The following is a 24,260-nucleotide window of genomic DNA, read 5'->3' on the forward strand; positions in this document are numbered from 1 at the left end:
TAGGAATCCTGGCCAGGCCGGAGACTCCATGAGATAGGTATCTTGCAGACAGTGCCTCCTGACCGCAGGGTTGAGAAAGCGCCCCAGGCCGGGTGTGAGAGAGACCCAGCAAATCGCTTCCCTGGGGATTCTGTTTTTCGCAGTCCTTGTGGTTTGGTTAGGTAGGGTTCTGCCTGGCGCCTTTGGGTGGGACAGGCTGGCCCTCTGGGGGACAGCCAGCCCTTTCCCGGGACGGATTCCCACGGGGATGCACTCCATTTCCTGTGGTCTTTCTGTGATGGGCAGCAGCTGCGCGATGCAGCTGATGTGACGTCTGTGTGTTGATCCTTCAGCATGAGCCAACTGGATGGAGCAATTCGACACAACGGCCAGGGTTTTATGACGGACCTGCCGGGCCGGCAGCATCTGAGGGAACCAGGGACAAGCGGTGGCCCCGCTGATGGCCATGTGAAGGGGTTGAGAGATGCCCCCACCCCCTCCCCTTCCATTCTTTCTGGCCATGCCCACCCAGCAGGTGCCTTCCTCATCCAGAACAGAAGCCTCCTGGGACATCTTAGCTCTTACCTCTCTCTTTAGGCTGCCGATTGCTGCCCACCCCAGCCTTTACCTGATCTCGGAGAGAGCGAAGCCAGGCATACCTGGTGCTGGTTCAGCCGCCTCCACACAGTTCGGGTCACGTTGATGAACTGTTGTCCGCGCTTTAAATGAGAATCCTTAAAAATTTTTTTTTTTTAAATTAGCCTGGCATTCCATTGTCCCTGGGTTTCACCTTTATCATCTCCATCTTTATTATTATTTTTTCACCATGTTATTTTCTTTCTCTGTAATTAGCCCAGCATTTCCATGATGTCACCACTCCCCAAGTTCTGTGGCTTGTTTTTCTCGGTTTCGGTTTTTAATTCTTGGTTTCAGCCTGATAATGAAATGCACCAACAAAATCACAGTGGGGTGGTTGTTCTTCCTCCACACACTGGGCCAGATGTGTGGGGGCTGGAGTGTCCAGTGGGGAGGTCTCTGACACAGGCTGTTGGTGATCATGACTAAGGGGTCAAGACCAGGATGGCTGGGAATAGCTACGGGGCCAGCTGAGAGCAGAGCCAAGCGCCGAGGTGGGGGCTAGGACATATTTTTCACCAATGATGACGCCCTGATATAATGTAGCCTGGTGGAGAGAAAGCCCGGAGGGACTTTCAAAGCCTTCAAATGCGTGGGAAGGAAATGTCTCGAAAGGACAGAGAGGAGTACAAATCCCAAAGTTGGGTCGTTTCCTCAGCTTGACTTCTCCACCGGCCTCTGCCTCTTGCACACACATCCAGAGTGAGCCTCAAGGCAGTTGTGGGGTGTCGGCTCCTCAGCGTCTTGGCCGATGCCTCCCGTGAATGCAGGCATCTTCCCTAGGGCCCTACACCCTAGGTACCATGGAGGAGCTCTGCTCAGCCACGTGTGTTGGGATCAGAAATTGAAAGCAGGGCCTGACTGTGGACTCGGTGGACTCTTGTCTTCAGACCTTGGTGTCATGGAGAAGGAAGACTTAAAATGAGGGATTTCCCCCTTTTCTTTCTATTACTCCATAGGGTTTACTATCCTCTCACCCCCACACCCACCTTTAGCACTTACCTAACCTTTGGTCGCGAGGCTCTGGTGGGCCCCAGCCCTGTAGGTTGGGGACATTGGTCCTAGAACTTTCCCCTGACGTTCTCGGCTCTTCCAGCCACTCAGAAATTTCCTAAACTTGAGCCTATTCACGCAGGGATGTAGCGTGGCAGGCATGGTGGGTCTTAGCACTCGGGTAAGGAGTGGCCAGCATGGCCAGGCAGCATCTTTGTGAGCCTCACATGGTGGACAGGGACAGGGAGAGGTATCTTGGCCTCTCGGTAGCTGGCACAGAGGCAGGTGCTGAGAAAAGGTGACCTCTGGTGATCACTAGATTAATGTCATAATCTCAACCAGTGACCGTGTACAGTTGTGTATGTGCGTGTGTGCGTAAGGACTTACGAGTATAGAGTTCTCAGCAGTTGCGTGATGGATTTATAAGAATTCTGTTTATTTGGCTATTCTTTACCAGACCTTTTTTGGTTGGGTCTTCCTGATCTTCTTAGACTTTGAATGTTGGAGGGCCCCAAGGTCCAATGAGGGTGTTTTCCCGTTTACAGCCCTTCCTGAGGTGAATTTATGTTGCTCCGTGGCTTCAAAGCCGCCTGTCTGCTCAGAGTTCCACGGTGATGCCTGACATGCCCTCAGCCCCCGAGTGCACACGTACATCCAGATGTCTCCGTTACCTCTCACATGCGTGTCTAGGAAGCATCTCAAACTGAAAATGGCTCCAGCAGAGATCTTGTTCTCTACCTTCCTCCCCCCTGAATCTAGCTTCCTCCAACCAGCAACCTCAGGCCACCAACCATGGGTCCTTTATTCCGCCTTCTCTTACACTCTACATTCAGTCTATTAGCAGATCTGGACAGCAAAGCCGTGACCATGTACCTGATCATGCATGTCTAACTACCTCCATGATCACTTTTGCCTCCAGACAGTAGATTATCAACTAGTGATCATTAAAAACATACAAACATCCAATTATTTCACTTTTTAATGAAAAACCCTCCAGTGACTTCCCTTCTCTCCGAGAAGACACTCTGAAGTATAACTTGGTCCACAAAGGCCCTACCTGACCTGGCCCTGATGCTGCCTCTGGCCTCGCCTCCCAGGGTATCCTCCCCTCTCCTCCGCTCCAGCCGCACCCCTCCGCTCCCTGCTGCTCCTGCACAGTGCCGGGCACTCATGCTGTCCAACACCCTCTCAACAAGAGTATTTGTGCTCGCTCTTTCCTGCACCCACAATGCACTGTCCTCTGCTTATATTTCCTCATTCCATCATTCTGGTCTCTGAGCAGTCAGTTCCTTTTCTGACCAGTCTCCCCAGTAGTACCATGCCTGACCATTCTTCCCTTGTCCTGCTTCATTTTCTCCCAGATCCTCCTCAGTGCCCAGTAAATGGTGCATGTCCATGTCTCCTGTAGGTCTCCCTACTGGAAGGTCAGTTCTGTGAGGAGGTAGACTCACTGTCGTGCTGTAGCCCAGGCCTGGGCCAAGGCTGGGCCCATTCAGTGCGTAACTGTTGGATGAATGAGTGTGTGCTGTTTGCATTTAACTTTTTTGTTGTTGTTGTTAATCCTCACTCGGGGATATTTGTCCATTGATTTTTTTTTTTTTTTCAAGAGAGAATGGAAGGGAGGGGGATGGACAAGAGACAGAGAAAGAGAAACATTGATATGAGAGAGACACATTGATTGGTTGCCTCCCACATGCGCCCTGACCAGGGCCTGCAACCAAGGTATGTGCCCTTGACCGCAATCAAACCCGGGCTCTTCAGTCTTCGGGCTGACACTCTATCCTCAGAGCCGAACCAGGTAGGGCACGTTTAACTTTTTTAACTCAGTAATTTGAAGATCTAATTCTCTGTCTCCAAAATAAATTACACGTTTTTTTTGGTTTCTACTTTACACTCTGCTTTTGCTGTAGTGGTGACTTGCCTTTTTCATAGCTCACATTACTTTGCATATCGAATCTGGTAGCAGGAAGATTATACAAATACACTGGCTGGAGGATGAAAAGTTGTCTCCAATGACCAATAACATAATCACAGGAAACTATATAATAAGCAGTAATAATTATAAAATGATTTTTCTATAGAAAACTATTTAAAAAAAATAGATAGTGCCGTTCCCACTCGGCAGCACGATTCTTATTGCTTTTGGGATGGAAATTAAAGTTCAGTGTGTTGCTACTTTATGCTTTACCTAAAGCATAAATATCCAGGCGCAAGGCTAGCAACCTGTTTTCATTATGACGATTTCGTAGAGAAGAGGAAAGCGGCACAGAATATTTCCCCACGACACACATAAGACGGATGGGTGTTCTGCTCGCAGCGCCGAGCCAGGGGGCCCCACCCGAATTGGAGCGCCCTGGGCTGTCGTCACCGAAGGAGGCCCCTTTGTGGGTTCTCAGATCCCAAGGTGCTGACGTATGTAGGTCAGATCCTGCCTTGGTGACACAGTTGTGCAACAAAGCTTTATTTGGGGCTTTTTCAGGGGCTCGTGTGGGGGTCTAAGGAACCGAGATGCATGGATGGGCCCTGGGAGTCTGTGGCAGTGAAATGCGGTTGAAACTGACCTTTCCCTCTGAACTCAGGGATGGCTGCGTGCCTGTCACGTTGCGGGGTGCGCGGTGCTTTTGCTGTGTCTGTGCCCTGGCCCCGCCCTCCTGGATGTTAAGCTCTGGTAGGGGTAGGGCAGAACACGTCTCCGATTCATACTTTCTGTGCCCAGCAAAACCTGGCACAGTGCCTGGCCCACAGCAGGGGCTCGAAAAATATTTGTTCAATAGGTTCGTGGATTTTCCGTCAGGTAGCCTGGAGTTCTGTAGCGCTGAGTTTTAGCCTGCAGGAAAACCCAAGCTCACAGTCAAGATGTCTCCTTTCCTAAGGGTCATTTGTCTTCCGTTGACACTTTCATCTTATTTTAGACTAGAGGCCTGATGCATGAAAATTCGTGCAAGAGTAGGCCTTCCTTCCCCCGGCTGTTGGCACTGGCTTCCCTCCGGCACCCGGGACCCGGGACCTGGGACCTGGGACCTGGGACCTGGTACCCGGGACCCGAGCTGGCTTCCCTCCAGTGAAACCCTTTTACTAGTAAAAGCCTTTTTTTAAAAAAAAATGGGGCACATGTTACAAATCTCATTAGGGACAAATTCATGTTCATGTTTTGTGGGTAACTAGTCCTTTTCTTGATCACCTCTCAATCAGAAGTAGATTATTGCAAAACTAGCATTCGTTGTTTGTTTAATGAGTTTAACGTGGAGGCGAATGGATACACATTTTGTTCTGAAGCTATGAAATACATCAGTGAGCCCTGGCCGGTTTGGCTCAGGGGATAGAGCGTCAGCCAGCCTTCAGACGGAGGGTCCCAAGTTCCATCCCGGTCAAAGGCATGCACCTCGGTAGCAGGCCCTGGGGAGGGCGTGTGCAGGGGGCCACCAATCCATGTGTTTCTCTCACTTTGATGTTTCTCTCTGTCTTTCCCTCTCTTTTCCACTCTTTCTAAAAATCAATGGAAAAATATCCTCAGGTGAGGATTAAAAAAAAAAAAGGAAATCCATCGGTGGCTTCTCCGGTTCTTTCTGACGTCTGCATGTGGCCCTCGGGGAGCCATGGCAAAGAGTGGGTGCCTCCCAGGGCCCTGGGGGGTGAGTCAGGACAACCTCACTCATGGGGCTGCCTTCCTGTGGGGGTCGCTGTGAGAGGCTGGCCTGTCTGTGTCCGTCTGTGAGCGCCCAGCCAGCCAGGGGCTCCTGCCCCCTCGCTCCCCCGCCTGGCGTTCCTCCCTCGGGCTAACTGGCCGCCCTGTGTAGTGGCCACCGCTGTGGACAGGGCCCAGGAGCCGGATCCTCCTGCACCTGCCACATCGCGGCGCCCTCACTGCTTTCCGGAGGGGGCTGGCGGGAACCGGCTCGCCAGCCTGGCGTCCCAGGGGGCCCTTTGAAAGCCTCTGCGATGGCTGGGGATCGGGGTCAGTTGCGCAGATGTCTCTGAAAGTGTCTCACCAGCGATCAGAAAGTTACTTTGTCAAGATGACAGATGGGCTGCGAGCGGCCCCTCCGCCGGCCTAGTCCCTGGATGTCAGCTCCGGGCACTTGTCAGAGCAGGTGTTTCCCAGCTCCCAGTGGTGCGTGGGCTTTCCCGGGCAGCCGGGAGCAAGCCGCTCTGTTCTGTTCTGCTCTGTGAGAAATCGGTTCGGTGGGCTCGGTGGCTTGCTGTCTGTCAGCCCACAGGAGGGAGAGGCATTGCAGATCTGGTGAGTCCCACCATCGTGGGTGGGGGACATGGGTAGGGACAGGTGTCCGGGGTTCGCCACCGCCGGTCACAGGTGGGAGCTGGGACGCCGGCTGCCGTGTGGGGGAGGTGTTCCCCTGCTTTGGCGGAGAATCACTTCTGTGCACGGGTCCACGGAGTTCTCCGTTTGTTTGCAGAGTCAGGGAGCTCGGCTTCTTCTAGTGACTGAGTCAGAAAAGGGGCGCTCAGCAGAGCCCCTCCAGCCCTCCAGCCTTCACCCATCACAGCGCAACCTTCCGCAGGGAAGTCGCTCTAGCTTTATGATTATTTATTTATTTTTAAATATATTTTTATTGATTTCAGAGAGGAAGGGAGAGGGAGAGAGAGATAGAGACATCAATGTTGAGAGAGAATCATTGATTGGCTGCCTCCTGCAGGACCCACACTGGGGATGGAGCCTGCCACACAGGCATGTGCCCTGAACCAATCCGTGACTTTCTGGTTCATACGTCGACACTCAACCACTGAGCCACGCTGGCTGGGCTATTTTTAACTCCTTAACTTTCACTCTACAGTTGCTCTAATGCCCCTGACTACCTGGCGGACAGCCTCTGTTCGGTCCTCCCCCCCCCACCCCCCCCAGACTGGAGAGCCTGCTGTGACCCGCTGAGCTATAGACCCTGCTGGTGGTCAGAGTTGGACCCCATCATCTTCTTGAGAATTCACAAGAACTCAGTAGAAAGGTACAAAAATGTTCCTAGAATTGCACCTCCCCTTTCTTTTCTGTTTTCTTTTTTGGGCAGAAGCAGCAGCTGATCCATTATTCCTCACGCGCTGAAGGGCGCCCTGCCCTGTAAAATAACCAGAGATGTTGGCAGAGGCAGCCGGGCCGCGTGTGCGTGAGGCCGGGTTGCTTTTCAGGACCCCGTGCCCCTGACCCTGGTTCACACCTTCCTCTTGTGGGGGGGTCTGTGGCCGTTCCTCTGTGGCACTGACTCGGTCCCACATCCTACTGTTCGAGTCCCTTCCGGTTGGGTAGACTTGGGCATGTGGGCCAAGTAAAGGAAGGATGCTGACACGGACTCCGCTCCTCCTGGTACCTGGCTTCTAGCTCCTGGCAGATGGGGACATGGTCCCGTCTGGCTTTCAGGTCTGCCCCTGGGGGCCCGAGGATGGTGGCAGCGCTGCTCCGGGACGGCCCTGTGCTCAGGCACTCTGACCCTGACACGGGTGGCGGCAGGCCCCTTGCTTACACACACGGTAATAAAAGCCAGGCGGTGCGGCTTTCTTTGGGCTACTACTTTTATTGGGTGGTTATTTCTTTCGTGTTCTGCCATCTCTAATGCGTTGGTTCTATTTCAAAATACGATTAAACAGAATAGGGAGCTGTTTGACACTGCCCTGTTTTAAATCAGAGCTGTACTTGAGGAGCCGGGACATTCTAATGGCCTGCATTTCTTTGTTCTGAGAGTTCCTTGAAAAGGCCAAAAAAAAAAAAAAAAGAAAAAAAAGCCAGATCTCAATCCTTAAATGGCATAGGACCCACAACAACCCCTGCAACAAACGAAAGCCCATTAAACGAGAATTGAAATGTTAGGTAAGTTAGATATAAAGGGGGCCTCCTTGTTAATCCCCCGTTGCTTCTGCTGGCACGCGTCGTATTTTCAAGGTACAGGATCGGGAGAACACTGTCATCTCGTGATGTATGAGGGCCATAGATCACCCGAACATCGTCTTTGTAGACGACACGGGCACTAAAAGACACGATTCTGGCCAGACGGAGCCACGGGGGGTCTCGCTGCTCTTCTGCACCCCCTGCCTTTTTCTTTAATCTCCCTCTGTTTTGTGTTGCAGAGAAGTGAATTTCTTCATGGGATATGACTTGTTGCAAAATAATCGGGGGGCCCCCGTGGGCTTCATAAAGTCTTTTAAATGGCTGGGCTTCAAGGGCAGCTTTGTTCGGAGTGCGCACTGTTAGCCGGGCCGGAGGAGGCGGCGTTTGCCAGGGTCCAGGCCTCTGGGGTATAGGCCGCTCAGCCTAGACGGCCCGAAGGAAGAATAGCACTCTCAGATGTGGTGCAGTGAGTTGTGGGATGTTTTTGTTGTTCTTGCAAGATGCTTCAACATGAAGCCTCCAAAAGCAGGGCCATGGGGTGCTGCTGGCCTCTCAGGAGAGACGCTCAGGGTCAGAGAGAAATCAGAGGACCTGGAGGCCTGGGGTCCGGGCCCTGGGCCGTCTTGCAGAGACCCAGACTCGTTTTGAGTGGTGAGGTCAGAGACTTCACCTGCCTTTCCGACCAGGCACTGTGTTTGCTCTTGGGTTCCGAGTGAAGCCATCAGCCACGGAGGTTTTATCATGTCTGAACGGGAGGCGTGCTTCTCAGAGGCAAACATTTAAATTCTCAGCTGCGAGGAGGACATGGCTCATCTCAGCCTCGAAAGCCGGCTGGCTGGAGAGCGCAGCCGGGGAAGCACCGACAGATACCGCTGCCCTGGGTTTGAATCTCTGCCCGGCCAGCTGGTAAACCTGGGCGAGCCACGAGAGAGTATTTTCTTACCCCAAATAGGGGTAAGTCAGAGCCTTCCTCGGCTCGTGGCAAGGGTTGAAAAGGACGTAATCATGTGTGTTCCCCGCAGCCTGGAAGGTGATAGATCTGCTCTGACAGTCAGGGGTTATTATTCTTAGTCGTTCAACAGCTGCCTGCAACACCATGTGCCCTCCGTTGGCCGGAGGTGGCTCAGCTCCGTGGCTTTGACTATCCAAGGGACTTGCCAAAGCAGTGGAAGTTGGGGGTTCAGAAAGATCTGAAAATGCTAATTTACGTTAAAAGCTAGGGCCAGGCGGCACCCCCACCTCTCCTGCCGACCCCCCTCAATTGGGAAAAAGAAGAGATCTTGGAAAACCATTCTCCTGGCTGGGAAGTTTGGGTTATTTTCCCTCTTAAACAGAGTTTCTTCACTTTAGAAATGGTTTTGCTAGTTGTTTAAAACAATTTTCCCCCCAAATTTTGCCTCCTCCCCCACTTGCTTTGAGCTGAGAGTCGTGGACCCAAAGGTTTTGCAGTGGACCAACTGCCTCCCCACCCCCCTCCCCCCAACACACACTTCCAGCTCTTTCTGTGCAAGAGTTATGGGGAAGTCAATTGCACTATTGGTAACAAAGAACAAGCCAGTAAAAGCTTAATTAAAATAATAAATTATCAGTCAAATTTAATACTGCCATTGGCAACCACTGAGCTATCTCAGGCCCCCTACCCCCACCCCACCGCCCTCCTCCCTCCTCCCTACCCCCCAGGCCTCCTGTGACTCTTTTCTAAGAGATGAAGACCAGAGTTTGTCCTAAGGAGACAGGCTGGAGCAGGTCTGAGCTAGTGTTGTCTCTTCTGGGAGGGGCCATGCTCGCTGGCAAAGGATTTCCCCTGACCACCTGTTGCAGGGAGGGAGCCCCTTTACTTAACATTGTTCATTATCAAAACTGGTGACAAGCAATGGAAGCTGCCCCCTGGGGTCTTTTGCCCACATCTCTGCATTCTAGACCCCTGACGTTTTGAAGTCAGGTCTGATTCCCCGAGTTTTGGCCCGTCCCTTCCAGGTTACCTTAGAACAGGGCGGGGATCATGGCAGGAGACCCGACAGGTCTGGCCGAGGGGACCTGTCTTTCTTGAAAGTTTCCCGATCAGCTCAACTGTATGCTGATCTCTTCCTAAAATCTCAGTGGTCACGTGGAAGCTAACCGAACACTAATAGGATGCATCCATGCATTTTAATGCTGTGCCTTAGCAACCAGCGTCCCTGGCCGGCCCCGTAACCCAGGCCCGGGGACCAGGTTGCATTCCCAAGTCCACTGCTAGCCAGCTGTTGGAGGGACCCGAGCCGCCTGGATTCATTGTGGGCTGTTCCTCCGCCTGTAAATCACAAGGAACCTGTGAGCGGAATGAACTGATGCCTGCAGACTTCGTTAGGAGAACGGCGCTGTGCGCACATGAAGTCTTCTGTTTATGAGACGTTTTAGGATATTGCTTAGAAGAGGTTGCGGCCTGTGTTCAAAAGCACCATAAAGTTCCCTTTAGCTCTTTGGGGACTGGAATTGGGTTACCCTGGGGGCACTTCAAGGAGAAGCTGACCTCTGTGACCTCATGCAAGCGGGGGTGGGGGGGTGGGGTGGGGTGGGGGGGGTTGCGGGGGGGGGGGGGAGAGAGACTGGAAATGCCTAGGAGAGTAGTGTGCTGATGTCGGATCACCTTCCTTGGGAAACTTGACCTACGACATCATATTCCCAAAAAACGAATTCCTCTGTGAGCAATTTGGAGACTCTGCAATAGTAAAACCCTACTGTGCGTCTGCTCCAAAGGAATTCTTCAGTAAAAAGACTTCAATTACGGGTCAAACTGTCCTACGTGTTCGCCAACCATGATGGCTTTGGAGCAGGTGAAAGTGTCCCCTGTAAGCCTCTCTGGGGACAGAAGCGACTGCAGTATGTGTGTGTGTGTGTGTGTGTGTGTGTGTGTGTGTGTGTGTGATCGGCAAACGTCTGATGTCTTGTTTGCTCGGAGACGGCGTACGTCTCTGAAGAGTGGATAGCACACGTGTAGCGTGGTTTCATGCTCATTCCCACAGCCCTGGCGCAGCGGCACACATGCCAAGCCTTTGGTGCGGGCCATTCTAGAACTTCCTCTCCGGTATTTCTCAGAGCCGCTGGATGTCTGTGGGGTGTTCATCCCCTGACAGTAGCTGATGACAAAGGGAGCAGCTCATCCAGAATTAATATGGGTTCCCCTCCCCCCATGGATATTTGCATTGTGGTAGGGCAATTCTTGTTTGTTTGTTTGTTTGTTTTAAATCAGCAGGGATGAAACTCACTTAAAAAAATGTTTTTTATTGATTTTTTTAGAGAGAGAGAGTGAGGGAGAGGGATAGAGAGATAGACACATCCATGTGAGAGAAACATCAACTGGCCGCCTCCAGCACACCCCCTACTGGGGAACAAGCCTGCAACCCGGGCATGTGCCTTGACTGGGCATAGAACCCGTGACCTTTTGTTTCCTGGGTCAGCGCGCACCCACTGAGCCACGCTGGCTGGGCAAGACTCAGCTCTTTTGGAACCACATATCACTGTATTTCTATTTACTGATTTTGGAGGGAGGGAGAGGGGGAGGGAGGGAGGGGAGAGCAGAGAGGAACATCGATTTCTTGTTCCACTTATGTATGCATTCATTGGTTGCTTCTTGTATGCGCCCTGACCCGAGATTGAACCTGTAACCTTGGCGTACGGGGGTGACGGTCTAACTAACAGGGCGGTGGGTAGGGCGATTCTTGAAGGCAGCAACACCCATAGAACCCCTTCCCAAGTAAGACACAGCGATGCAGCGACAGAGGGGCGTGTGCGTGTGTGGAGGAGGGCGGGCGGCCTGGGCGGCTTCTCATTTAGGACGGAGAGTTGCTGGCACCTCTGTACCCCTCTTGTGATACCGATGCTGCCTGGCCTGTGTGTCTCATGGGCGTACTGAGTGCTGTTCGTTTGGGCGGGGAAAGCTATTGCCCCGTCAGAGCCTTCTTGACTTTTTAAAAGCGGGGCTGGCACTTAGAGCCTGCTGGCTCGCCAAAGGACAGCTGTTTGCCCCCCAGGCAGGCGTTGCTTTCATGGGACGAGGACGCCAGGGAGCAGATGCCACCTTCTAGAGGGGCCTCCCGGGCTGCCCCCTTGCCTTCCCCGTGGGGCTGCCGAGGGTCCCAGGCAGGGCGCCAGGTATGTTTGTTTACATTCTGATTTCAAGGAATTTGTGGCTCCGTTTCAGTCTGAACGGAGGGTCTCTGCCCGCTGCCTTTTCTCCCTGCCCTGACCACTCTCACCGTCGTAGCTGCTGTGTGTCCCTCCCCAGATTTCTATTTTATTATTATCTGAAACATAGAAACGGAAGGCCAGGCAACACCTCCCATATTCCTGGAAGAATCTTAGAAAAAAAGTATCTTCAAGACATTGGCTTGACATAGAACCAAAGCATCTCAAAACTTCTTTTTCCTCCCTTTTTTCCCCCCTGGTTTCTCTGAGGAAAGCAAACAGGACAATCTCACAGGGGTGATTTGTTCTCTTCTCTGCCTCCGGTCCCCTCCCCGCCTCCCCCCGGCCCCCCCATCAGGAAGCGGTTCCTTTCCCTCCACACCAGACCCTGGAAAAGGCTCAGGGAGGAGGTCCTTGTAGGTCTCAGGGCCACAGTTCCCAAGGCCAGGGAGCCGGCGAACTCGGTGCTGCCATCTGGTGGCGCATCTCCGACACAGCAAGCTGCTAGCCAGATCCTGTTTGAACTTGGCTGTGGCGGGAGCTGTGGTTTGGCGCGCATCCTTAGGGAGCTTTGTTGCCAGCCATGTAGGTTTTTTCCCTTTTCACTCCCGATGGCCCCGCTCGTTTCTGTACGTTGGCACTTAATTCCATGTGTCTCCAGAGGCTGCATTTGGGGTTTTGGTATATTTGGTCTTTGAGAAAGGAGACACTAATGCCAACGGGTGCCTTTGACAAGGGGTAGATCACAGGCTGGGCGGCCCTGGAAAGAGCTGGGCTCGGGGAGACAGAGGCTGTGAGTGAAACACGCGATGAGGTCTATTGCCCGCATTCACGGGCAAGGTCGGTGTTTCAGAGCGTGGTGACATGTGCCTCCGACCTATGTGCCGCCCTTTCTGTTGCTTAGATTTGGGGAGGCTCAGACCCAAGCTGGGATGTTGAGGGAAATTTGTTGGAGGATGCCAGTCTGGTTTCCAGAGGTGTGATTTGCCCAGAGACTTGTCCGTATCCAAAATGGCACATCCCCCTCGTTGCCAGGAGGCGGCCGGTGTTGGCAGACCTCCCCGCGGTGGGTGATGACCCGGCTCCTGGGAGTTTCTCTGCGCTTGTTGGGGAGCTCGGGGCGCACCCGTGGGGCTGCCGAGGTGGTGCCAATCTCCCCCGGAGCCTCGGGCCCCGCATTGTTTTGCTCTGCTGTGCATCCTGCACACCTGGAGGCCGCCACGTGTGACCTTTCAGTGCATGCCTTCGGAGTCAGACACAGGTCTGTGTGTGTGACCCGGGGGAGCTCCTTAACCTGGCTTCTTCATCTGTAAAATGGGACCAAGAGGAGCTTTTGGTGACGTAGCGTATATAAGATTCTTAGCACAGAGCCTGGTCCATAAAGGTGTTTGGTAAGTGTGAGCCGGTATCCGGGAACCGAATGAGTCGTGACCTTGAATCAGAGCAGAGGACACCTGGTCACGTGGGGGATGAGGCGGCCAGTGGAAGAGGCCTCCGAGGCCTGGCTTTGTGGGTGTCGCTCCTCACCGGAGCCGCTGGTTGAAGACCAGTGGTTTTGTCTTTTGGCAAATCGGGAAAAGTGAAGCGAGGGGGCCTGGTTGACCTGTGCTCCAACGTCCTCTGTCGCTGCTGCACCCACTCAGGGGATGGGGGCGTCGGCCTCTCCCCAGGGGCCTGTGTAGCTTTTCCTTCTTTCTTGGAGGGCCTGGGGCTCTGAGCAGGTGCTCCTTGTCCACGCCGACCAGACGCCAGGGGGATGATCCGAGATGGCAGCTCCGGACCCACGTGACCTTTGGTAGAATGTAAAAAAGCTCCAAGGGTTCGTAGAAGGAAGGAAGAAAACTCCTACTAACAGATAAGGTTTAGGTTTGTTCCCTGTGTGTGTGGACAAAAAAAAAATTCCAGATGTGACTCTACAAGCCATCTGGTTGGAATAACTTTTGTGCGGGGCTGTAATTACAAGCTATTTACTCTGAAGCTTGGGATCCTGTTATGGATCTTGACTGGCTCCCAGGTTTCTAACTGAGCACAGAGTTCCTGTACTTAGGAGCGTGCATTCTATGTATCAAACCCACTCCGACGCCCTCGGAGCCTGAGTTCTTGGGCCTGAGTCTCCCCTTCGGAGAGGAGATGCCCTTGAGGTGGTCCTTCCCTAAGGCTGAGCCAGCTTGGGGGGGTGGGGGGGTGTAAGGGGGCGAGGCGGGGGAGGGTGACAGGCTCTGCTTGGGAAGGGGATCGGGGATCGAGCCCACAGCCAGGGCATGTGCCCTGAGTCGGAATCAAACCATGACCTCCTGGTTCATAGGTTGATGCTCAACTACTGAGCCATGCTGGCCGGGCCTATTGCATTTTTTACTAGTAAATATGCTTCTTTAATGGCCATTGTGGCCATAACTCTATTCCATTTGTAATATAAAGAGAATTATGCCGTGAGCTGAAGGGCTGTGACTCACAGTGTCTCCCTGCCACCACCTCTGCCTGCCCCGCCACAGGAACGCTCTGTGGCCCTGGCTGACCCTTGGAATGACCTGGGAGCTTGGGGACCGTCTAGGCCTGATCCTCAGAGACCTCAGACCCGACCTGCAGGGCGGGAGGCAGAGCCGGGCGTGCTAGGAGCTGCCCGGGTTCTGAGTTGGAGCCTTGTGTGGGGACCACTGCCTCACGGGGCTTTCAGGAATTAATGAGGGCCCTGACCACATAACAGACACCCCGGGGAGAGAGAGGAGGAAACTGGATTACTCAGGCCAACCACCAAAATCAGACACCGACAGCTACTAAATAAAAACCCAAAAGGTCTGCAGCGCCAGCCCGCGGAGTGGGTGCAGGCGGCTGAGGACGGACACCCTGCCTGGGCCAGGCAGGCCCTGAGATGGCCTCGCCAGCGAGTTTACCGCGTTGGCCTCAGGGGTCCTGACCTGAGATGCTGGTGAGATGCTGTGTCGTCCAGTGGAAGAGGCGGAGCAGCATTCTTCCCTGGTGGCTCGTGGTTCCCAGCTTCATGGCCGTGCGAAGGGAAGCAGCAGGACTGGAGAAACAGCTGTTGGAATGGCAAGGCCCCAGGCTCCATACACTCCCGCTGTGGGGAGCTGAGTTCTGGGGGAGTGGGGTTCTGAAGGAGTGGGATTCTGGGGGTAGTGGGGTTCTGGGGGGAGTGGGGATCTGGGGGTAGTTGAGTTATGGGGGAGGGGTTCTGAAGGAGTGGGGATCTGGGGGGAGTTGAGTTCTGGGGGAGTGGGGTTCTGGGGGGAGTTGAGTTCTGGGGGAGTGGGGTTCTGAAGGAGTGGGATTCTGGGGGTAGTGGGGTTCTGGGGGGAGTGGGGATCTGGGGGTAGTTGAGTTATGGGGGAGGGGTTCTGAAGGAGTGGGGATCTGGGGGGAGTTGAGTTCTGGGGGAGTGGGGTTCTGAAGGAGTGGGGTTCTGGGGGAGTGGGGCCCTAGGGGGGAGTAGAGTTTTGGGGGGAGTGGGGCCTTAGGGGGGAGTGGGGCTCTGGGGGGAGTGGGGCCCTAGGGGTGAGAGGGGTTCTGGGGGAGTGGGGTTCTGGGAGGAGTAGGGTTCTGGGGGAAAGGGAGTTCTGGGGGGAGGGGAGTTCTGGGGGGAGGGATGTTCTGGAAGGAGTGAGGTTCTGGGAAGAGTGGGTTCTGGAACGCTCAGTGGTTCTGATCACTTGGAAGGGGAAGGGCTGACAAGCTGGATTCATTCCAGAATTAGACCCTGGGAGCATCTTGGGGGCTGGTGAATTCCTAAGGACTTGAACGAGAATGAAAGCCACAGCCCCTGGCAGTTAGCAGACACTTGTTAACAAAGCCCAAACTCTGCTGAGTTCTGGGACGCGGTCATTTTGGTTCCTGTGCATTCAGCCCACAAGCAGGCACGTGCATCCCCTCCGCATGGGTCTCCTCCAAGAAGCTTTACCAGCTGACCTCTCAGGGTAAAGCCAGGGTGCCCGTGCCCGCCTCCTCCCTTAGCCGCGCTAATGGGCCGCAGCTGTCCCTGGCTGGGCTGTAACACTGCGCACTGTGTCCTGCTTGGCCTGGGGAGTATGCCCTTCCCTCTTCCCGAGCCCAGGCAGTCCTCCGCCTTCCTTGGCATTATTTGAGTTGGAACTGCAGGTCGCTGCATTTTAATGCACTCCACTCTGAAGGGTTGTTGGACGGCCCTGTGCAAATATTTTTGTTCTCACGATGCAGTCCTGGCCCAGGTAGCCCAATGGGCAAAATACGATTTACGCAAATATTATGGTTTCTGTGGTGCGTGCTGAGCGGAGCCCTGAGAGTGGGGCGGAGGAGGCCTCTCTCTCCGTCGGGGATCGGGTGTCCAGGTGAAGCTGGCTTGGCAGGAAGGGCCTCTCCAGGCCCTCGGTCTGCCCTGGATCTGAAAAAGCCGTGCGCTCCCGGATGAGGACTTCTGCTCCAGAGAGAGCACGACCCTGCTGCTCTCACAGAGCGTTCCTGCCAAGATGCAGGCCAGCGGGGGAGGGAGCGGGGAGCACCCCGCGTGGGCTGGGATTCGGGGCTTCTGCTTGAAGTTGATGTCGAATGTCTCTTGTCTCTTTGCCCAGAACAAGGAAGTGACCTGCAAGCGGGAGAAGTGCCCGGTGCTGTCCCGGGACTGCGCCCTCGCCGTCAAGCAGAGGGGAGCCTGCTGCGAGCGCTGCAAAGGTGACTCACGGCTGCTGGCGGCCTTCTCTTGCCTCCCCTTTTATTCCTCTTTCTCTCCCCTTCCTCTCTCTCCCCTTCCTCTCTCTCCCCCTTCCTCTTCGCTCAGCCCTTGGCTGGGTGCACATGGGTGTTGGGAGGGAAGCTGGTGTGTGTGTGTGTGTGTGCATGCATGTATGCATGTGTGTATGTACATGTGCGTGCATGCAGGTGCGTGTGTGCATGGTGTGTGTGTGTGGGTGTGTGTTGGGGGGCTGGTGGTGGTCAGGGGGCTCTCCCGGTGGGGGTTTGGAAGCGTGGTGAGCATCTCTCTGCCCATTGCGCTTGTTTCTGCGGCGAGGTGCTGCAGTGTCACAGAGATGTCCACGTGAGGGCTGTGCACGCGCACGTGGGCATCTTCGTCTGTAAAGTAGTTCCACTCTCAGATTTTCCCAGGCTCCTCCTATGCCCTGCCCACCTGAGCCCGAGCCCCGAAGCCCAAACGCTATCACTTTGGTCCCCGTTGCCTGCTTGCTTTCCTTCCCAATGAAACGTCAGCTTTTGTCTTTGATGCATCCCCACGGCGCCCGCACCCCGACCTCCTTTCCTGTGGCCTGCGGTGCACATGTCCCCCGGAACACACTGTGGGCTGTTTGTTTGCTTTTGCTTACTTGTTTATCATCATCTTCAACATTCTAATTACCGAGCGTCCCCCGCGTCCGACGCATGTGAAGGCTCTCTGAGGCTGTGATGGTGTGTGTTTGTTTGATACTTTCAATATGGGAGAAGCATGGAGAGAAGAAGGCAGAGAAGGCGTATTGTTAGCTCATTCATTCTACTAAGGGAGTTGGACCATTGCAAATTCCCGTATTAGGCTGTGCTTGTGTTCAGACTCATATTCTATCCTATGTGTACTACCATATATTTGGGCACTTCTGTAATTGTGTTGATAGTTTATGTATAACTATTGGACCCCCACTTCATCCCTTAAACCATTACAGGAGTTTCTGTGCATTGCACCCTGGTAGTTGTGACCATGGCCATTCTTGATGGGTTTTTCCTGGCTCATGGCCAGCCTTTGATTGAGGCCAGGCCGCTGGTCAGGATCATCTTTCCTGAGTGAGGACACTGTTCCTTGGAAAAGCCCCGGGCCTGTGGGTTGTGAGGTGTGAATTACCTGGTTGATTTTAAGACCCCCCCCCCCCCCCCCCGCTGTAGTTTTCATCATGGTCCAGAGGGACTTGCTTTCCCAAGATGCTGGGTAATGGGTTCATTGTTTTATACTCATCACGTAGCCCACACAACAGCAGGTCATGTCGATCTCATTTCCATATGAGGAAACTGGGGGCCCAAAGAAGTTAAATCATAGACCCCAAGATCAAGCAAAAGGGTGTCTGTGCCTTCAAGGAGATTGCTCTACTGGAGGGGTCAGAGAAATGCCATCGTGCGGGACATTCTCCAGGGAAGCAGCCAGAGGGGAGGCGGACAGCGGGTGGGCCCGGGGCTGGGAGTGTGCGGGCGAGGGTTGCCTGAAGGGGCAACCCACTGAACAAGAAGGAGTTAATCACATCCAAAGAGGGCTGTTCAGGGGAAGGCTCCCAGGGAAACCGGGCACACAAAGGCACGAAATAGTTCTTAGGCCCCGCCTGCCACTTACAATCACCCGGGGAACGTGTTAAAGTGCCAGTTCCCGGGCTTCCCTCCAGATCTGCTGAATTAACACAAATCTGGAGTAAGTTTTTGTTTGTATGTTGCTGATTGTTTGGGGGAGGGGCAAGGGGCAGGCAAAAATGGAACAGAATTCTCTCATGATTTCTGTTTTCCTCTGAAAGAGTTGTTGCTGTTGAAAAGGCAATTCGGGTTGAGGACAGAAATATAAAAACTCAGGTTTCCAAGAGGATTCTTGATGGTGTGTGTGTATGCATTTGTGTTCTCATTTGTGTTCCTGTTTGCTTCTGATTACTCATGTAGTTCATTCGTTCGTTCATTCATTCATTCATTCATTCATTTATTCTCCAAGTACTTACTAACCTACATGCCGGGTGTTTATGGCATGGCACTGCTTTACCAATTGTTCTTAACTTTTAGGAAGCCAGAATATTCTTTTTTTTTTTTTTTTTTTTTAAGTAAGTAAATGATAAGGAACTCTTCTCAAGCCAGTGTTTCAGTGTACTTTTCAGATCATTTTATGTTAGGAATGGTTATACATTTTTACCCAACTTTCTAACAACACTGCAAAAGTCATCTAATTAGAAAACACTCAATATTGCTTGAGGAAAACAAATGAGATCATTGAGAGTCAAACAGGCATTTTTGGCCTGTTTTCTGTATTTACTTGGACTGAGAATCACCCTTTCATTTGGGGTTCTTTCATAAACAATAATGTATTTGTTACCCGACTATATGTTTGTTATTAGTGGATCGTAAACAAATAAGGTGTGTTTCAAATATTTATAGGTCAGATTCCATCTCCTTCATGTGGAGCATAAAATATTAATTGTCTGCAATACTTCGACGAAAGACGTAAGAAAAGAGTCTTTCATTTGTCAACTGGGGTTTGTTTTCCACAGCCTTCTCTTGTCTTTGATTTCTGTGAGCTGGGGCTTGTTTTTCTGAGTGGTGATCCCATGGGCTGCATTTTTTAAAACAGTTTAACTTTCATATTTGATTTAAAAAATATCCTCCGATGTCTTGGAAAATGAAAGGAAAGAGGTAAAATGTAAATCTTTGCACACCAATTTCCAAAACTAGGGCAGCCTTCCTCAGTTCTGATAAATAAGATTTAGAGAGCAGAACACGCATGGAAAATTTTCAGGGATTGGGCTCATTGATGTAGACCAAGGACTGACCAGTGTAACTGTGAATAATAGTTAAAGATGGAGCCTTATTCATTATCACTCGCTTTTCATACAGTACAAGGCCGTGGATTAGGGGCCTCTTCTCAATGTTGCCTTGAGAATGACCTGGAACATGACCGTGTCTTTTAGAATATTACTATGTGGCTGTTTTTGAAGAGGTCCAGCCACTTATCATATACAGGAATGAGCATTAAAAAAAAACACACCAAAAAAACACAACTAAAAAAAATAAAAAATAACCACACTCTCTTATTGATGGAGTAAACTGACTTATTGTTTAAACTGTGGAAGATGGAAAGGCTGCGTTAGCCATGCATGTGTCCGTCTGTTTGTTTTTAACCAAATTTCCTTTGGCGATTGCATCCATGCATGGCCCAAACAACAGACCGTCACTTCCCTCCACTTCTGTGTTCCTTCCCCTTAGTCACAACCGAATTCTTAGTAGCATCGATCGTATTTATGATGCTGTTTGCCCAGGTTTCACATCCCAAATAAGGAGCGACCTGGACTTGCTTCAGGTCCACGTTCTGTCATTCGTCCTCACTACACTGCGAACGAGACTTGGAGACTATTTGGATACCCACAAACCCCGTCTTTAGATAGTCAGAGATACCGCTGTCTTCAGCCTGTGGTGGTGATGGTTATCCTTCTGCCTGAACAGATGGGGAAACAGAGGTTGAGGGAGGTGATCGTGTTTTCCAAGATTACACAGTTGTGAGAAGTTGCAGGGCCCCTGGTGCAGGAGGCTTTTCTTGCTGGTATCACACTGCCTGTGAGATAAGGAGGGAGGAGAGACCAGGGCAGTGAGGAGGGGTCTGGAGACAGAGGAGAGAGAGAGAGAGAGAGAGAGAGAGAGAGAGAGAGAGACCTGAGGTCAGTTGGCCTGCACCAGTCTGCCACAGCCTCCTGGGCGGACCCCCGCGTCACAGGAAGGATGCGGATGGAAGCTGTGTGTGGAGGCAATTGCAGATGGCATGTGGCTTAGAGGCAGGGGCTTTCTTACTAACTGACATTCTTTTGGGAAACCCTAACTTACTCTTTTCCTCTTCAGCATCCAAGATGAGCTTGACTCCTCTGTGAGGATGTGTGTGCCTGATTTCCTAAAAGAGTTTTAATAGGCAATTCAAAGTATAGAGGCATCGATAGTAAAACCAGGCTTCCTCCCTCTCTTGACCCCGGCCATCGGGTCCCCTTTCCTGGGGACAGCCACTTAGCAGGTTCCTGGGGACCCTCCAGAGCCAGGCTCTGCATGCGGTGAGCGTGGTTTTCCATTTCCCGCCGCACAGAGGTCTCCACCAGTTTACTCCCAGCTGGGTTGTTGTTAATCCTCACCCGAGGACATTTTTTCATTGATTTTTAGAGAGAGAGGAAGGGAGGGGGGGAGACAGAGAGAGACAGCAACATCAATTGGTTGCCTCCCACACGTGCCCGGCCAGGGCAGGGGATGGACCCTGCCACTGAGGTATGTGTCCGTGACTGGAATCAAACTCGAGATCCTTCAGTCTGCAGGCAGTTGCTCTATCCACTGAGCCAACTGGGCTAGGGCTGCTCCCAGCTGTTTTAATGCAGAGGCTGACCTAGCACTTAAAACATCTTGGGAGAGTGTGTTGCTCTGAAGAACATTCCCACCGCTGAGCTACCGCGGTCTACTGGCAGTGCTGTATTTTCCTCTATTTAGAGCTGAGGCGACTGATGTGTTTCTTGATGAAAATTGTTAGGTGACGGTATGCCAGTAACTACATTGAACCGATAATTATTTGAACCTTTAGCAGTATGACTAATTTTGTCTACCCAGCCCCAGACATTTGAGTGGGGGTTGTTAATATATTTTTAAAGCTGAGGGGAAAAAAGTATGGGGTTTCTTTTTCACTCTTCTTTTCTCTAACTGAAAAAAGATGTCTAAGAAGCTATATTTCATAGTTTGGCTTTTCCATAATATATACCAGGCTATTTTGGCATTTAAATAAAAATGACCCTATTTGTTTGAGAAGATTTTGTGAACATTAAAATCATCCTTTACAAAAATCTGTTTTCATTGTTAAAACAGGTCAGAAAATTTAAACCAGAGATCAGCTTTCCCTGTCAGGTTTGTCCCAGTTCATCTCTCCGGGCCTCTGTCTTCCGCATCCTGTCGGCTTTTGGAAGGCAGTGTAAGCGGGGAGTTTGTGGTTGCCTCTGAGTTAGAAGGCTCCATGGCCAAGGCTGGCTGCTGACTTGGGCTGCACCAGGGTTCACTGTTCTAAAGTGGGCGCGTTGAGAATGTTCCCCATTGTGACGAAGGGGGCTGGGGGCCCCTGTCCCCCTGTTGAAGCGCTGCTCTCAGCACCTGGGTGTCCTCTCCTGTGGCCCCTGCCTGACAGTGCTGTCTCCAGCGACTGATGCCCCGTCTGCTAATTTCCTACTGATGTGTGACAAGGTCTGAGGAGCTTAGCGGCCTAAGATAAGCTTGGCGACTGTGAAATGAAATGTATGTCTGAGGGTGTGACTTGGGTCTCTATATGAAGATGTATGAATGTACATGCACCTCTTCATTATTTTAAAAATAGTCACCAGGCTGCAGTTATAACCATTCTTATTGGGCTTTGATCAGTCTCTTCACATGTTGGCACTTTTTTTTTTTTTTATTAACATCAAATGTTCCAGGTTTGTGCCCTGGTTGAGCAGTGGTTAGAGCTTCTGCCTTCAGACCTAAGGGTCATGGGTTCGATTCCCGGTTAAGGGCACGCACCTAGGTTGCAGGTTCAATTCCTGGCCCCAATCAGGGCATGTGTGGGAGGCAATCAATGTGTCTCTCTCACATCAATGTTTCTCTCTCTTTCCCTCTCCCTACCGCTCCCTTCCACTCTCTAAAAACCAATGGGAAAAATATCCTTGGGTGAGGATTAACAACAGCAAAACATGTTCTAGGTTTGCTTTTTGAAAGGAACCTTGTTGAGAGCTCATGCGCATCTGCCTTAGGATTCTGTCTGCTAGAGAGTGCATTTACCGGTACTGATGTGGTAATGGAGGTGAACGAAGTACATTGGCATGCCCGTGAACTTGAGTGCCTCCTTCACTCAGATGAGCTTATTGGCACCAAAGCCAACTAATTATGTCTCCAGTAGCTTCGTGGTGAAAGGGCCCGAGATGTTTATCTGCAGACGTGCTCGGGCAGCGACCCCCTGATGTAGAACACAGGCAGCCTTCCGACCTCTGGGGAACGTCTGGGCATCCTCCGAGCCAGGCCCGGGACAGGCAGAGGGGTCCGATTTAAACGTGCACTCTGAGGTTTTGACATCGTGAGTTCTGGGGACTGTGGGATGGCCAGCTGCATGAGGCTGTGAGGGCAACTTCAGACTTCAAGAAGCCCTGACGGCCGCATTGAGGTGCTGAATGAGAGGGAGTTCCTGGGCCGTGGGGCCTGTGCGTTGGAGGATAGTGATCACAGCCCGCAGTCACCTGACGACTGGAGGGAAAGGGGACTGGACTTGGAATTAGGTGTGGAATCCATTCCCTCCTCTGCCGTTTGGATGACTTGACCTCACTGAGTATAAGTATGTGCTCTTTTGTGTCTGATTTGTTTCACTTAACATCAAGCCTCATTCATGTTGGAGCATGTTTCGTTACTTCATTCTTTTTTAAGGCTGCATAATATTCCATTGCATGCATATGCCGCATCTTCTTTATTCATTCACCCATCAATGGGCATGTGGGCTGCTTTCACTGGGCAGCTGTATTCTTATTAGCCCCCAGCTGGGGAGCTCGGGAGCCACGGGAATGAATGTTCTTCTGGTTAAAGGATGAGTTCTTACGTGCTAGGAGGAGAGGACGGCCAGGTGCAATGCCACAATGGAAAAGATGCGAGTCCTGGTATTCTTATGTATTTTATCTAGGTATCAATAAGTGTCTGTCCCACTGGTAGCTATGACACGCACTCACCACCAGGGGGAAGGTGCTCAACACAGGAGCTGCCATCATGTGTACTGGCCAGCTATAATAATAAAAGCGTAATATGCTAATTAGACCAGATAGCTGAACGACCTTCTGAACATCATTCCGGACATCCTTTTGGATGACCTTCTGGACAAAGCCGCAGCGGTGGGGGCCGAGGTAAAGATGGTTAGGGGTGATCAGGCAGGCAGACAGGCAGAGTGGTTAGGGGTGATCAGGCAGGCAGACAGGCAGAGTGGTTAGGGGTGATCAGGCAGGCAGACAGGCAGAGTGGTTAGGGGTGATCAGGCAGGCGGACAGGCAGAGTGGTTAGGGGTGATCAGGCAGGCGGGCGAGCAGTTAGGGGCAATCAGGCAGGCAGGCAGAGGCGGTTAGGGGCAATCAGGCAGGCAGGCAGGTGAGCAGTTAGGAGCCAGTGGTCCCAGATTGCGAGAGGGATGTTCGACTGCCTAAAGTGGCAGTCAGACATCCCCCGAAGGGTCCTGGATTGTGAGAGGGTGCAGGCTGGCCTGAGGGAGCCCCTCCCCTCTGTGCAGGAATTTCATGCACCAGGCCTCTAGTTTAAAAATAAATGGCATCACGGACCTGGCACCGACAAACTAACACTTGGCTTCCCTCAAGTGGGACCCAGGCCCTCCTCACACCCCAGAGCAACACCCCACCAAATCGCAGCAATGCTGCCAAGACCCCATGTGGCCCACAGCCCAGCCCAGCCTGAAAACAGTTGCTGTGGGTACCAGGTAATGACATCACATAGCAATGCCTGGCTTCCTCTCCCTAGCGACTAGCCTCCTTGGAGTTTCTTCAGACCAGGAACACGACTTGCTTTATAGCCAGGTGCAAACATTTTACACTTTTACCAAATGTTTGTGAAGCATTTTTGCGTACCTCATCTCATTTGATTCTCACGCAAGTCCTGGAGTAGGTAGATAGGAGACTCGGTGGAATCCTATTTTCTTTTCATTAGCCAGAAAATGGAGATTTAGAAAGTTTAGAAACTTGACCCGACTGAAAAGAAGTAAGAAATGTTGAAACTTTGAAAATGACCTCAGGTTTTCTCACTGCGCAGAATATAGTCAAACACTGCTGCAGTTAAATATTGTACCCTTTGTTCTCCCTGCATGATCTACAATAATTAATCTCCTTCATGTTGATATTTGCTGCTGTGTTGCTGACAATTACCTGAAAGAGAAGTTGGGGTGCTTCACTGGGCTGGAAAAAGTTTAGCTAAA

General features: G+C 52.0%; 1 protein-coding gene across 4 annotated transcripts in view; it reads left to right on the plus strand.

The window, feature by feature from the left end:
- The window catches only part of BMPER (BMP binding endothelial regulator), a 203,919-nt gene that overhangs the window by 17,777 nt on the left and 161,882 nt on the right, over positions 1-24,260 (plus strand). For all 4 annotated transcript variants that reach the window (XM_059655834.1, XM_059655835.1, XM_059655832.1 and 1 more), the window contains exon 3: positions 16,165-16,264. In XM_059655834.1, coding sequence (XP_059511817.1) covers positions 16,165-16,264 — 100 coding nt within the window. The remainder of the gene's footprint in view (positions 1-16,164; positions 16,265-24,260) is intronic.

Source organism: Myotis daubentonii, chromosome 10, assembly GCF_963259705.1.
Source record: "Myotis daubentonii chromosome 10, mMyoDau2.1, whole genome shotgun sequence".
NCBI lineage: Eukaryota > Metazoa > Chordata > Mammalia > Chiroptera > Vespertilionidae > Myotis > Myotis daubentonii.